Source organism: Scomber japonicus, chromosome 6, assembly GCF_027409825.1.
Source record: "Scomber japonicus isolate fScoJap1 chromosome 6, fScoJap1.pri, whole genome shotgun sequence".
Lineage (NCBI taxonomy): Eukaryota > Metazoa > Chordata > Actinopteri > Scombriformes > Scombridae > Scomber > Scomber japonicus.
In genome coordinates this window covers 29204197-29219655 of record NC_070583.1, presented here as the reverse complement: position 1 = coordinate 29219655, position 15459 = coordinate 29204197, and the positions used below count along the sequence as shown (strand labels likewise).

General features: G+C 41.3%; 2 protein-coding genes across 4 annotated transcripts in view; both read left to right on the top strand.

Moving 5' to 3' along the window:
• Nucleotides 1–4162, top strand: part of LOC128360154 (lissencephaly-1 homolog) — a 41063-nt gene extending 36901 nt beyond the window's left edge. Inside the window, exon 11 of the mRNA XM_053320519.1 lies at nt 672–4162. Within this exon, the coding sequence (XP_053176494.1) occupies nt 672–745 (74 nt within the window). The 3' untranslated portion in view covers nt 746–4162. The remainder of the gene's footprint in view (nt 1–671) is intronic.
• Nucleotides 4163–5303: 1141 nt separating this feature from the next.
• mettl16 (methyltransferase 16, N6-methyladenosin) overlaps nt 5304–15459 on the top strand; it is a 34397-nt gene continuing 24241 nt past the window's right edge. Inside the window, exons 1-2 of one of the 3 annotated variants that reach the window (XM_053320515.1) lie at nt 5304–5348; nt 5815–5949. In XM_053320515.1, the coding sequence (XP_053176490.1) occupies nt 5822–5949 (128 nt within the window). In that variant the 5' untranslated portion in view covers nt 5304–5348; nt 5815–5821. Of the gene's footprint in view, nt 5349–5463; nt 5475–5814; nt 5950–6243; nt 6259–15459 lie in introns of those variants that run through there. The other 2 variants (XM_053320516.1, XM_053320518.1) reach the window with 2 other exon arrangements.

Sequence of the window (15459 nt, the reverse complement as noted above, 5' to 3'; positions counted from 1 at the left end):
TCAGCCATGTTTGATCCAGGGCGATGATCCAGAAGTCTGAAACCAGGAGGATACGTTTCAGGTGGTTTGATTTCCTCACTTGATGATGAATGATATCCACCTATAACGTTGGCCCCTCAGCTTAATTTTGACCCATTTTAACAACACTTAGATTACATGAAACTAAATTCCTGGAAGGAACAGCACATGTATACGTCCACATCTGCTTTTGTTCACTCAAACAGAGAGAGTGAGCAGTGACGGTCTAATAAACAGCACAACATGATGGGATGATGTGTTTTCGACAGATTGAGAGGTTGTTGGTTTGAAACCGAAGCCTGTACTGGATGGGAATGTTAGGATTAGTGAGGAGATGCTAGGAGCGGTTATACTGAGTGACCTGTGCATGCTGATTGTCTGTAGAGTGGTCCGATGCTAACGTACTGAAGGATCTCTATAGGCAACCCCTCCCCACCCTCCCCACAGACCACATCACATGATTGCACACGTCTCCTCAGATGTTCAGCGTTTGATCTCTGCGTAACAGTTCAACAGGACGGCTATTTCTGTTGGGGGGGGGTATAACTGGTTGAAGAGGGAATAACGTGCAGTAGATTAAATGAATCTCATCATAATCAGAGCTGATTTCTCGTCGCTTTGTTCTGATGATCTGATTTTCCTTTCCTCCGCAGATTTCCACAAGGCTGCACCCTACGTGGTCACTGGGAGCGTAGATCAAACAGTAAAAGTGTGGGAGTGCCGCTGATTTGGACCTCGGAGGATTGGACCACCACCCCCAATTACCCAGGCGCTCTTCTGGATTCCCCCGGACACCACCACCACCACCTCTTGCTCCTTCTCCTCCTCCTCCTTCTTCTTCTTCTCCTCCTTCCTCCTCCTCTTCCCTCCCTACCAATCATCCCATCTTTTCATTCCACCCCCCCCTCCCAACCCTCTCCCCTCCTTCTCCACCTAATCTAAAACTCGCCCCGCACATCTTCATCTCCTTTTGGCTGCACTTACCACCATGGTTATTTACCCCATCGCGCTCTCTGGTCCAATAACTTTTGTCCTTCTATGTAAATTATTCCTGGATGTAGATCAAGCTATTAAATGTTACACAAAAAAAGTATTCTTGCATGGTAATCCAAAATTGTATACTGTAAATTTACATAACGTTGTCTAGAAGTACCATAGGTTTAACACGGGGCTGGCCGTCTGTCACGCAGCCTTACCGACCAACCGAAGGCAGATGTTTTTGACTGGGTGTAAAATGTAGGGCACTAAAAAAAAAAAAAAAACTAAAAAAAAACACGATAATTTAAGAAATGACAGTGTCTTTATGTGTAAGATTTATTTTTGTCTATTTTTTTATTTAGGATTTTTTTTTTTTTTTTTTCTTTGTTATTTCTCTCCTTCACTGTCGTAGTATGTTGGTGCCTAGCTTGGTGAAACTTTTGAGAGATAAGGCAGGAAAAAGCATATACGATGCGATTTAAGATTGTCTGTGGGGCTTTGTTATTGAAATAATCTGTAGCTTTATAACATCACTTCTCAAGTGTGCATACCATTTCTCTTCATGTGGAACTAGGTAATATTTTAATGGCTGTATATACGAATGTTTCAAACTGTTGTCCTTGGACCTCGGGGGCTTAAAAAAAATGGCTTTGTACTCTTGTCATGGTGGCACATGAACTACTGCTAGGCTTGAGGTGAATTATCCCATTTAATAAATTATCTGCAGTCAAGAATTAAATGTTTTAAAGTAGCTTTGTGAATAGCAGCACTGAAGCTATTCACCAGAAGCCCAATTTAGCCTGTTTGGCTTTTTTTTTTTTTTTTTTTTGTTGCTGTCAGTGAGCGCCCTGGGTCACAGCAGCACCTGAGCGAAGTTCAGGGATTACACCATTTCTAATCTCTAGCACTTGATAAAGACCTTTGGGTGTGTCTCCCCTGTAGGAGATCATTTCCTGTGACCTTGCATGTCAGACGTACGTCGAACTGAATCCTCTGTTGCACCTCTAGTACCCGTGACCGGTCGGTCCTGGCAGGCGGCGGGGGGAGGGGGGGGGGTTTGTGTAATATAGGAATTATATAGAAGATGCTCAGTTGTCCCACGGCGCCTCTGAAGGCTACAAACACAAAGCCTAACAAAGGCATGACGAGGAGTCAAAATGAGCCCCCCAGGTTTGATATTTGGGATGTGCAAGGATATCACATTTCTGAGGGGTGAAATATGTTCTGCATAATAAAAATGGTTTTGAGTAATAAAAAATAAAAAAAAGTTATAAAAAAAAAAGATCAGTTTTCTGTGAAAATATGAAATGTAAATTTAGCTTGTTATTAAGAGATTTGGCAGTTTTGTAATATCGCACTAAAGGATGAACTGGATGGGAATTTTAGGATTAGTGAGGAGATGCTAGCAGCGGACATGCTGAGTGATCTGTGCACGCTGATTGCCTGTAGAGCGGTCCGATGCTAACGTACTGAAGGATCTCTATAGGCAAACTCCCCCCCCCCACACAGACCACATCACATGATTGCACACGTCCTCTGAGTGGCTCTCCTCAGCGTTTGATCTCTGCGGAACAGTTCAACAGGACGGCTATTTTTTTGGGGGGATATAAGACTGGAAGATAAGTGTAATCCAGTCCACGCTGTAGAAAACAACCATTCCACTCCCCTTGGAGGAAAACGATGAAACATCTTGCCTCTAACTAAAGCTGGCAAGGTGATTCATTAATCTTGCACATCCCTGTTTTCACTAAATCTTTGGTCCTTTTAACGACGATCAAAGACAACATAAGATTTAATGATGTTGATAAATGCATAAACCTATAATTTTTTTTTTCTTCTTTTTTCTTTCTTTTTTTTTTTTTTTTGATTAGCCTTTTCATTCCAATGCAGTTCTTGGCTAATAAAGACTTCCACTGCTTAACTGAACTTCTTATCTTAGCTTCTTTGCCAAGTTTTCCTCTTCCTGTGTGTACTGGATGTGGTGATCTGCTGCTCAAGCTCCTGCTAGTGGCTACTGTGAGCCTAATGTGACCTGTTGATGTAGCATTGCTGCATGTTAAAACCTGCGCCAGAGGCACAGCTGTCAGAACGATATTCTTTTTAAAAAAAAATTAAAAATACCAGAGCCGCCTTATCGGAGACTAATGAGGATGAAACTGTCTCTGTTGTACTCAAAGAAGAAGAAGAAGAAGAAGAAGAAGGCTGGCTTGGTGGGTTCAGACAGCTCTGTTCCTTGGTTGTAGAAAAGGCTGGTTTTGTTGTGTGTGATGCTTCTTGAAAGAGGTTTTACATCCTCCTTCATCTGTAAATGCAAATGGGATTGTGGCAGACTAGGATTTTCCAAAGGAGAAACCCTCTCTTTCAGGGAATATTACTGATGTCTCCCTTTTGGTGTGCACCCACCCCACCCACCCAAACTAAATTTTTATTTTTTCTTTCCTACAAGCTGTTTCCTCTGTCTCAGACGGAGAGAATCGGCTCATTTTCTAGTGCAATTTGGCATGGTTGATTTAAAAAGGAAAAATACAGAAAGCCAAGTTGTTAAATGTTCTAGCTGAAGCCAAAAATGGAGACGTTTGTCAGTACAATCTGGTTTATCTCAGAAATCAGCCTCCTCCTTGGTCCGACACAATGTGACCAACTTGTGAAAATTATCCTAGTCCCCTCAGGATCACGTTATGACTGTAAAATAGAGATAAAAAGCCTCCTTCTTTGCCTGGTTTTAGGCGAGGAAGGGCGGTAAATCAAAGGTCAGGACGTTGTGTGTTCTGCTTCTTTTGTAAGAATCAGAGGAACACAGCTGCTGGTTGTTGTATGCAAGTGTGCGTCCTGTTGAAGAAACCTCCTCCCCACCCGTTTTGCTATTCGCAGGTCCCAAGCAATCCCTGTGCTCTCTGGTCTGGTCTGGTCTGGTGTGGTGTGTGTGCGAAGGGACCGACGGACAGGTTTTCACTGTCTGTGGGTCGTTTCCTCCGGCCTCAAGTTCACCTGTCCTCTGTAACCTGCCTGTGAAACACATCTGAGGGCTTCAGACTGCACAACAAGCTCCTACAGGAGAGCTCATGATGTTCTCGCCACTTATGGTCTCACTCTTCACTCAGCAAACTGTTAACAATATACCTGGATGTCATTATTGTTTGCGATATAATAAAAGAAGAAATCTGCATCTGCGTTGTCCTCGTACTTTGCTCTGGAGAAAGTGTGTGTGTAGTCACCACTCTGAGCTACATTTTAGACTCAGTTAATCAGATGTTGCTTCTAATAAATGATTAAATGAAGATTGGTCAGATTTTTTTTTTACCTGCAAAACTTGATTGATCAAGATGTATTTCCACTTTCCAAAAGAAAGTGGAAATACAATGTAAAAGACAAGCTTCAAAAAAGTTTAGTAACTGACTTAAAGTTTTTAGAAAAGGGGAAAAAATAAACTAAAAAGTAACAAATGAACTTGAAACTCAAAAATGCAGTCAATGAAATGTCAATACTTTTGTTTAAATTAAATGAAAACAACAAAAAATGGTCTTCAAAAGAGGAACAGTTTATTCATTTTTCAATGCTCTTTAGTAAAAAAAATTACATATTGTATAATACTGTATAGGTGTGTACAAAAAGGCACAACACATTTAATAAACAGCTTAATGTGTTAAATATGCATTTTAGAGATCTTAGTCTGGTGAAAGTAGCTTTTAATCTAGTTTAAAATGCTTTATAAAAGACTTTTCTTAAGTAATTAAAAATAAATGTAGGCCTATGTTTGTGTAATTTAGCTGACAGATTGTTTACATTGTTTTGGTTGTCCTTTCTCTTTAATATGATCAGTGCAGATTTAGTTTGACATAACATTTGAGACCATATTTCTAATTAACAAATATAATTATTGTTATATTATAAACAGTTTAAGCAAAGAAAGCAAGTTTTGGACTAAAAGTTGTAATAAAAAAGAAAACAAAGTTAAATAAACATCTTGTAATGCTTAAAATAGTCATACATGTTAACATTTTGTATTTTAGATGATCAGATATTGAATCCATGTATAGTTTAATATGGACAGTCAGATCTGAACACTGACTTTTAGCTGATTAATAAGAATTTCTGAATATAAAATATATAAGCAAATTAATTAAATAAAAAGTTCCCTGTCATATCAAGTTAATCCAAACTCTACTTTTTTCCAAAGTAATGTAAAAAAGGTTGAGAAATAAGAAATAAGAAATAAATCCTGATAACTACAGCAAAACCAAGCTGTTCACATGACAACCACGACGTCATCACGCACTGAAGCAGAGCCGTGACGTTTCACGCACACAGGAAGAGAGTAGCGGAAAGTGAGGAACGTTCGGACAACGTGAGTCGTGTGTGTGTGTGTGTGTGTGTGTGATTTACTTCTCCCCTTACACACTTATTGAGTTTAATAAAGTCTAAACACCAGACGGAAAATATTAAGAAGCTTCATCGCTGAGAGAAAAGCTTCAGGAGAGGTAGGCAGAGAGAGAAACGTCAAAGATTAGCTTACTGCAACAAAGTAGCCTCGAGAAGCTGGTAGTTTTGGTTTTACCCCAGTGTGACTAATTAAACCTGTTTATTCCTCATTTTAATGCAAAACTAACTGATTTAGAGGGAAGTCTGAAATGTGCAATTCTTGCCAATATTAAGAGCAGCTGCCTACATTTACAGATCAAGATTTTTATGTCCATATTTTCATACATCAAAAAGTTTAATTACTTCTTTCACTACACTGGTTGTTATTGACAACTTAGTCTTTGTGTTGTTTGTGCCCTTTTGTTTCTCATTTTTTGTTTGTTTTTTTTTTATAACCAGACAGATCATGGCTCTGAATAAGTCTATGCACCCCAGGAACCGCTACAAAGACAAACCCCCAGACTTTGCCCATCTGGCTGCCAAATATCCAGACTTCCAGCAGCATGTCCACACCAGCCTCACCGGGAGACCTGTGTGAGTACCTGAGTACCTGACAACCTGAGCACCTGACACAGGACATAAACACACTAGCTTCATCCTGACACATAAACACCCCAGCTTCATCCTGACTCATAAATACACCAGCTTCATCCTGACACTGTACATAAATACACCAGCTTCATCCTTACACAGTACATAAATACACAGCCTCACCGGGAGACCTGTGTGAGTACTTGAGCACCTGACACAGGACATAAACACACTAGCTTCATCCTGACACATAAACACACCAGCTTCATCCTGACACAGTACATAAATACACAGCCTCACCGGGAGACCTGTGTGAGTACCTGAGAACCTGACACAGGACATAAACACACCAGCTTCATCCTTTCATCCTGACACTGTACATAAACACACCAGCTTCATCCTGACTCATAAATACACCAGCTTCATCCTGATACTGTACATAAACACACCAGCTTCATCCTGACACCGTCCAAAACAGTTTGCCTTTGCAGCAGCTTTTCTCAAAAACAGCAATATTCGATTTATTCTTTTTGCGGTAAAATTGCAGGAATTGGGAAAAATGTGCAAGCAAAGAACAGTAATACATTGATTTTTTTCTTTAAAGGACCAGTGTGTAGGATTTAGCGGCACCTAGTGGTGAGGTTGCATAATCACGAGAATTATTAACGAACCTCCCTAGAGGCATTGTTTGGTTTGTCCATTCTGTACTGCTACTGTGGGATCGGATAGGGGGAAATTCAAAATTGATAAAACAGTATTTCCAAGAAAAGTTAAAATAAAATAAAATAAAAAAGACATTAAATAAACAATAAAACCATCTCAAAGTACGATATACAATAATATACAAAACATTAGTGTGGGTGGGAGGTACTGGGAGCTGTGGTGTTGTACAGTCTGATGACTGATGGTATGGAAGAGCTCGGCATAGAGGGGGAAAAAAAAACATGGCGGCCTCCATGGAAGAGGACCCACTCCCTATCGTGGATGTATTGCAAGAGCCCTGCAGCAGATTGTCCCCAGTGGTCAGTTGTGGTATTGCAGCAGTCCAAAAATCATTTCCCCCACTGACCACCATTGTAAGAGAGACAACTGTAAAACTGTTGACAGTACACAAGCAAACCTGTAAGCTATTAACTTTTTTATGGTGTGTATGCCAGCCGAGCAATTCTTACAGGACTGAATGGGTGCCATTTTTGGTCCGGTATCCTGCTCTTATAATACATCCATGCTCCTTATGGAAATGTAAAGGGCTCATTCTGAATGGATGAAGAGAGAGATGGTGTTAGGGAGAGCAAAGCCGGTGAATGAGAGACGTTCTAAAGCAGAAATAAATCAAACATCAAACACTCAACAGATGTTATACTGTAGAGACAAACACACAGTTTAATTCCCCTCCTCTGCATTTCTCCTTTTCATTTATTCATCACATCGACCTCACTCTGTGTTGTTTTCTTCTGATGTGAATGCTACGTTTCATGCGAAGCTATCATTTTGAATTCTCCATGGGTCTAATTTGCATGAACAACCTGGTTCCTCAGGACACAAACAGGACTGTACAACAGGTCCTCTGGTTCCAAAGTACCAGGAACTTTTGGTCTAAACAGGGTTTTTATGTGTGGAGATCAAAAGCTTCTGTGTCTTAGGCTCGATGAACAGCCTTACAACAGTACACAAATGTTCAATCATCAAGTTTTTTAAGTAAGCCTCACCCCTCTAACCAATCAGAGGAGCTCATGTCTGTCAATCACTCTGACTGACTCACAGGTTAGCAATCTCCCAACCCTGAATGGCAGAGCTCCATTACTCCCAGCCTCCGGGGAGAAATCAATACATGGAGTGTGCTTTAATTGAATTACTTTAATTATCAGTAAGTAGTGTTCATGCTGACACCCTAAATGTAATTATGACTCTAAAGTTCGGATAATACTTGAGTGGCACTTAATAATATGCGAGTGTCTGAAACATGTCAGTCAAACTCCATCATGTGAGGATAATTACACCCAAACTGAAACGATAAAGTGCCACATATGAGCTCATACATCTGTCTTGAGCTGTTTGATGATGTTAGCGCTCGAGTGAAGTAAATATGGGAATCCATCCCACATGATGTGAACGCTGTATTATCACTGGACACGAGCATCTGACTTCATTAAGGCGGAATGGGAGCAGTGTGAGTTTTTTAAACACATATGGCTGTAACATATTTTGGCCACACAGTGTTTTTTTTTTATTAAAGCAGAAACACAAACTTCATCTCACAAATATGTCAGCTTAACTCACATTCAGCAGTGCTCGCGTCCCCGCTGACTCCGTCTCTGCTGCTCATTCAGCTTCTGGTAACAGCAGGAAGAAGCAGCCTGGACCAATGATTAATGGATCAAACATCAAAAGATTTTTTTTTCCTCTTTTCCGCTGTGTTCATCCGCAGTTTGCTGCCTTCTTTATTTATTAGTGAGACGTGCAGAGTATGTAGGAGCCCCCCTCCCCTGTTTAGATCCAACCTCCAATTTTAAAAATGGGTTAGTGTGTCAATCAAAAAAACTGCCTGGTCAGCTTCCTGTGTTTGGCTGTGCACTTAAAGTGGACATCGCAATTAATATCAGTGCAACACTGCTAATGCATGTGTGCGCGTGCTCGTGTGTGTGTGTGTGTGTGTGTGTGTGTGTGTGTGTGTGTGTGTGTGTGTGTGTGTGTGTGTGTGTGTGTGTGTGTGTGTGTGTGTGTGTGTGTGTGCGTGCTTCCCATCAAGATGCTGCTGAGGAGTCATGTTGTGGAAAAAGTCCAGGCAGGGGAACAAAGGAGGAATCGGTCCGGTGGGATTAGTTTAGGTGACGTCAAACAGTGTGAGCTCATGATTGCTGCTGTGGGAAAGAAAGATGAACAGCTCTCCATCTCTCTTTCTGTCTTTCTTTTGTCTCTGAACGGACAGATGTGGCACTGGGAGCTGTGGTTTGTTTGCAGGATTTCATAGAAGTGCTTCAGTCCAGTTTGACACAAGCGTCAGCACCCAGAGAATAGTATTTGTACTTTCACTTGATTCATTTAATATTATTTATCATTCAAATATCACTTTGCCATCAGATATTTTACATTTTAAATGATTAGAGTAGCTGTGATCCACCATGAAAACACTTAACAACTAATCTTGTACTTTCTGCAACATCTAATGAAATCTACAATACTAAATTATCACAGTTTTCTTGATTTGAAGTACCATTTATCTCAGTTAAGTTGGTTCCAGTGTAGCCTGACAGCTCCATGCTTTGTTTTTATTTTTTCATTATTTTCTACTTGTTGAAAATCCTCCACAAAACAAAGCAAACTCTGAATGAATGCAGGAGCTGACAGTTATTGTTTACGCTCTGCATCTGTCAGGACTGAGACGCTCTCCTCCTCCTCCTCCTCCTCCTCCTCCTCTTCTTCTTCTTCTGTTTGTGTGTCATGAAACAGGTAGCACGTCTGCTCAGTGAGGGAATCACTCGTTATTGTCTGTGTTATGCAGATGAATGCAGACGCGGTGTCACCGCAGCAGGTCTGAGCATCTGTGTGTGACTGCGAACATATCGGTGTGGGCTGATCTTTTTGGGGCTGCTAGGTGGCCAGTCAATCATCTTCATGGTGGGCCGGGCGTATGTGTGTGTGTGGGTACGCTGTGAAACTCGACTTGATGTCCGTATGTGACAGGTGTTAATTATCAGTCTGTAGCATCTCTGAGTCTGTCTCTGTCTCTCCAGCAGACAGATAGACAGACGATGAACAATGGGTTGGCACTGCAGTGTGTTTGGGAGACACCAAGCAGGGTCCAAAATGATTATTTTTGGCTCACCTGCAAAAGTGGCTGGTAGAAGATTTACAGGCCTGGCAGCCAAAAACAATACACCAGTTTTTACTATTACAGTTTGCTATTGTTAATAATAATAATAACAATACATTTTATTTATAACACACTTTTACAAGTGCTCAAAGACGCTTTACAAAGGACACAATTAAAATATAGAACACTGTGGAGTAACACACCACCAAACAATGTAGAAGGTTAAAAAGACATAAAATGGAAAGAGGATAAAAAACAGTTTACAGGTTAAAAGCCAGGTTAAAAAGGTGTGTTTTTAAGAGTGATTTGAAGGTATGGGGGTCTGTACAGTCTCTGTTGGGTTTGGGGAGTGAATTCCAGAGGATGGGGACGGCAGCGGAGAAGGCTCTGTCCCCCCAAGTTCGGTGCTTGGTCCGAGGAGGTAGGGCAAGGAGATTTCCCTCTGAGGATCGGAGGGCAAAGGAGGGGGTGTAATGGTGGAGCAGGTCTGTGAGGTAGGTGGGGGCCAGGTTGTTAAGTGATTTGTGGGTGAGCAGGAGGATTTTTGAATTGTATACGGAGTGAGATGGGGAGCCAGTGTAGTTTTTGGAGGACAGGGGTGATGTGTTCCCGGGAGCGGGTGTGGGTGAGCAGGCGGGCAGCGGAGTTCTGAATGTATTGGAGTTTATTGAGGAGTCTGGATGATGAGCCGTATAGGATGCTGTTGCTATATTATTATACTATTAATCACCTCATCCTGGTCTCATGTTATATGCTAACTCAGTATTATAGTAGTGTGCAGTAATAACAGTAACAACACTACATGTAGGCAGACATTTGAATTGATACATTTAGTGATATTTGCTTTTAAGTGCAGCCAAGAAGAATCATTTATTAAGGACTTTGAGAATAGTACAATTCTAGAGGAAGTGGCAATAGGTAAAATAGCAGTCATGTGTTCAGAGTAATAATGGTTATATATTTAGAGTGTTCACTTCCCTTTCAAAGTGATTTTCGTCCTTCTTCCTCCAATGTGAAGTCTGGCCTTCTGCTGCTGGATGGTGTCTGTGTGCCATAAGCCTGTGGCAGCGGAGGCTCATACTTCTTCTTTTATGCCTTTTATCAGTGTACATTGGTCGGTGTCTTCTGTCCAACACCCGAGCAGAATGAATGAATCCTTATTTAGAAATATCGACCATAGTTAAAACATGTACAGTGATCAGACGCTGAGCCCAGTCACTGAGTCTGTTGCCAGTTTATTCGACTTTCCTTCAACATTAACAGACGTCCACGATGTGTGTGTGTGTGTTTGTGTGTGTGTGGCAGCTGCTCTGGTTCACCGTCAGCAGAAATTGGTCTCTTCTTCTCCTTCTTCTTCTTCTTCTTCTTCCTCAGTCTGTCGTTCCATCAGCGGAGGGATTAACTTAGTTTTGTATTTCCCCATGAATTCATCTACTGGGTTTTTAAGTATTTAAGCAGCGAGTTAGAGGATGAGAGTAATCTTGGGGAGACACTCACTCAATCCTCGGGGAGATACGACGTCTCCCCTCATTTTGGGCCCGTCAGTGGAGCGGACTGATAGCGGTGGGCAAAGAGAGGGGAGCTCAGACCACCAGAAGCAGCAGGAGGAGGAGAAATATGGTGGATGTGACTGGAATTGAAGTGTGGAGTAGATAAACCCTTAAATAGTCTTGAGTGTTGGTTTGTTTCAGTCTCACTTTTTTTCGGGGAGGACGAGGGGGGGCTCAGATCAGGCTGATAGTGGGGAGGGGGGATTAGAAGGCATGAATGGGGATTAAAAATGCAACAGCCTGGCTGACATTTAATTTGGAAGTCATATTTTTCACGCACTGGGAGAATATCATGTGTGGAAGGATTTTCACTGCCGTTATTAATGAAATGTTCAATTTTCACACTCATTTTATTCAGAGATATATTATTAAACGTGTTCTGTGCAATAGAGAAGGAGGAAATTAATAACTGTGACCTCCGATACGACGATGCCACGTTTTAAACTGATGATGGTAATGATCAGCTGCAGTACTTTCCTCCCTGGAAAGCCCAGCAGAGACTTAACTGATTTTATTATTATCTAATGGGAGAAATGAGTGACTACTAAACCAGATATGGCATTATTTTGTATTATAATATATAAAATCTATAAATCTGCTAGGACCATCGTCAAACACCAAATAATTTAACAGTTAATTATGGATTATAGTTTGTGTTTAGGCTTCTGGTCAGCAGCTTCAATTAGCTTTCATTGGCTGACACTGACGATCTCATTATATAAGATCATGTGATCGATTAATGAGTAAAAACAAATGAAAATAAACTTAAAAGTAGGGTTAATACTTCCTGTTGTATTAGAGCTGAAGCAGTCAATTGAAATGAATTGACAAAATATGAGCTTTTTTCAATAATCAATTAAAAGTTTATGGCCTTTTTTTTAAAGGTTTTCAAATGTGAAGATTTAATGATTTTCTTTGTTTCATATCATCATAAACTGAACATGTCTCTTGGTTGATTAAAATAAACCATTTGACATCATCGTGTGTGTGTTTTCTCACACATTTCTGTCTTTTTTATAGAACAAATAATGAATCAGTTAATCAAGAACATAATAAACAGACCTGTCATTAGTTGCCATACCAATTTTCAACCACATTAGAGCTACAACTAATGATTAACTTACTTATTGATTCATCCGTTGATTATTTTCTCTGTTGTTGTGTCTAAAGATATCCACTTCTCAAAAGGAAGACAAGCAAAAGCACCATTCATTTTCTGTCAGTTAATCAACCAGTCGTTTCAGCTTTATTAGTTCTGTCGGCATGTTTGCACTCAAATCATCTGCCACTGCTGTCTTGTAGACAAGTTGTTGACAAAAATATTATTATTAACCATGAAATTCAAAATAATCTTTGGAAATCCCCTTTTTTTTTTTTTTACATATTTGTGCAGTTCTGCAGGTTTTTAACACGAGCATCCTGATTGGTCGTCTTTACCGCGTCAGCACCTTTGCAAAATTGCAAAATAGCTCAAAATTTGCACATTTGCATGAGCTCATTCAAAAGACCAGTTCAGCTTTAATGTCACGGTGAGTTTTCAGTGGTGCACACACAGTGAAAAACCTTTTTGAGTGCTCACAAGATCAGCTCAGCGTTTAAAAACACACCTGACATGAGAGAGGAAGTTGCTGCTAATCAGCACAAAATGTTTCCCTGCACACTCAGAGTGAAGTAGATGTAGCTTGAAGGTCACCTCTCTGTGGTCCGAGATTGAAAAAGTGTGTGTGTGTGTGTGTGTGTGTGTGTGTGTGCTTTCATGCTGATCGTGTAGTGTAGAGGTGAGAGCGAGGTGTTTGTCTCAGCAGTAAACTCCCCTCCGGTTTAATGATGTTGCTCTCTTCATCCATCTGAACCTCGACTGAATATTTTTCTGCCTCTCAGCACCTGGAACATTTTTCCTTCTTCTTCACCTGCAGAGTCTCGTGTGTATCACTCTGCTCCTCTGGGTGTTTTCACCTGAACACAAGTCCAGGTTTTGAGCTGACACTGACTCCTCATTCCTTCCTTCACTTCTCAGTCTCTCTAAATGACTGTGCAGCACATCTCATCTCATCTCAACTTTTTCACTCAGGTTTGTCCCACATCGTACCCCGTCTGCTTCCGTCAGGGCGTAAGCACGCAAGCGGCAGGGAGACGTATAAATCGCGGGCACGCTCACGCTCCCGTCTGGCATCAGCCATTGCTCCAGCGTGGCCGGATTTGCGTGCTCTCTCCTCATCTGTTCAGTAGGTGGGGTTGCCATGGAGACGTGGCATTCGCAGTGCTGCTGATGGGAGTGATCGGTCTGCATTGTACATACACACACACACACACATGCGCTCATCGAGAGCTAAAAATAGAGGGCTGGTCCATGCAGCCTCTCTCTCTCTCCCTCTCTCTCTTTCCCTCTCTCTCTCTCTCTTTCTGAATATTGATCCTTATCTAATGATGCCTCGAAGGAGAAATGAACGAGGGCAGAACATCTGAGAGCCGGATGAGAGAGGCCGGCTCTCGGTTTGGATATCGTGAGCGTTATGCTGATATATCTCCCTGCCTCCTCTGAGCTTGGGATGTTTTTTTTAAAGTGCAAATTCTTTCAAGTGGATTCATCGTTTTGAAAATGTGTCGTACCTCCCTGAAGGAGCCAGGTGTTTCTCCTGCAGGAGGTCACTCTCCTTCAGCAGCTGATTGAACTGGACCATTAACCTAATATGTTCATTAGGTGTAGAGACACTTGGTAAGATTAATGTGAGACTCTACAGGTAAATCGCTGCTCATTTGTATCCATCGCACACCTGGCTGCTTCAGGGTCGTTTGTCTTTGTTATCACTCCCGGATGAAGACGCAGACTTCAGTGACCGCAATCACCTTAACAGCGGGACAGTGGAGTCCTCTACACTGCACTCAGTCCGTCTCATGAATTTCAATTGAGATCAGTTTTTGTGTTTTGGGGTTAGTTTCATACCATAGGAAAGAGATAATGTCAAAATTACACAAACACAACACACCTCTTTTATCGTCAAGTTCTCTCACACGTGTTACTGTGGTTAGAAATACATCAAAAGTCATAAAATCACATTTTAACAATCACAAAGTCTGTAGTTGATCCGCTTTGCTTTCTCACAACAAACAAACCCCTCCAGAGTCCATTGAGTGCTCGTGCTGGACTGCAAAGATGATCTGTAGGCCTCTAAACTCCACTAGAGTCCCAGAAACCAACCTGTATTTCTAGACTGTAGTACCTCCTCGCTCCAGGTTTGCTGTGTGTCAGTATGTGATCATCTAAAGCAGGGGTGTCAAACATGCGGCCCACGGGCCAGATATGGCCCGCCGAGGGGTGCAATCCGGCCCACTTGCCATCCAGTGCTCTTTTCCTTCCTTCCATCTGTCTTTCCTTTTTTCATTTCTTCGTTCGTTCCTTCCTTTCTTCGTTCCTTCCTTCCTTCCATCTGTCCTTCCTTCCTTTCTTCCTTCTGTCCTTCCTTCCATCTGCCCTTCCTTACTTTCTTCCTTCTTTCCTTCATTCCTTCTGTCTGTCCGTCCTTCACTATCTCTCTTGCCTACCTTTCTTCCCTCCCTCCTCCTGTCTTTCCTTAATTCCCTTCTTATTTCCTTATTTCCTTCCTTCCTTCTTTCCTTCATTCTCTTTAATGATCCGGCCCACATTAGATCAAATTGGTCTGTATGTGGCCCTTGAATGAGAATGAGTTTGACACCTCTGATCTAAAGGTTATTTGTGTAAGGATATACAATAAAACAACTAATGAATATTTTCACGATTAATTGTCGAAGTCTCTTTAAATTGCTTTTGTAGGACCAACTTTAAAAAACAACAACAACCAAAACATCCTATATATGTAGATATAAATCATCTGTTTTTCATGCTTTGCCAGATTTGGTCTGAATGCGGCCTAAAAGATGAAATTACTGCTGCTGTGATGACTTTCCAGAGTGGTACAATCCTTCGTCATAAGTTCCAAAAGCCTTAAAACTAACAGATTTATTTCTGTAAACAGACTTCCTTGATTACATTTCACTGTCTTTCCAAGCCCCCTCACCAACTCAGCACCTTGTATTGTTTTATGCAGGGATGTTTTTAGTCTGAACGCCCACTCAAACCTATATAGTCAGAGATATTCTGGTCATCGCATCGGCCTGGAAGAAAGAAAA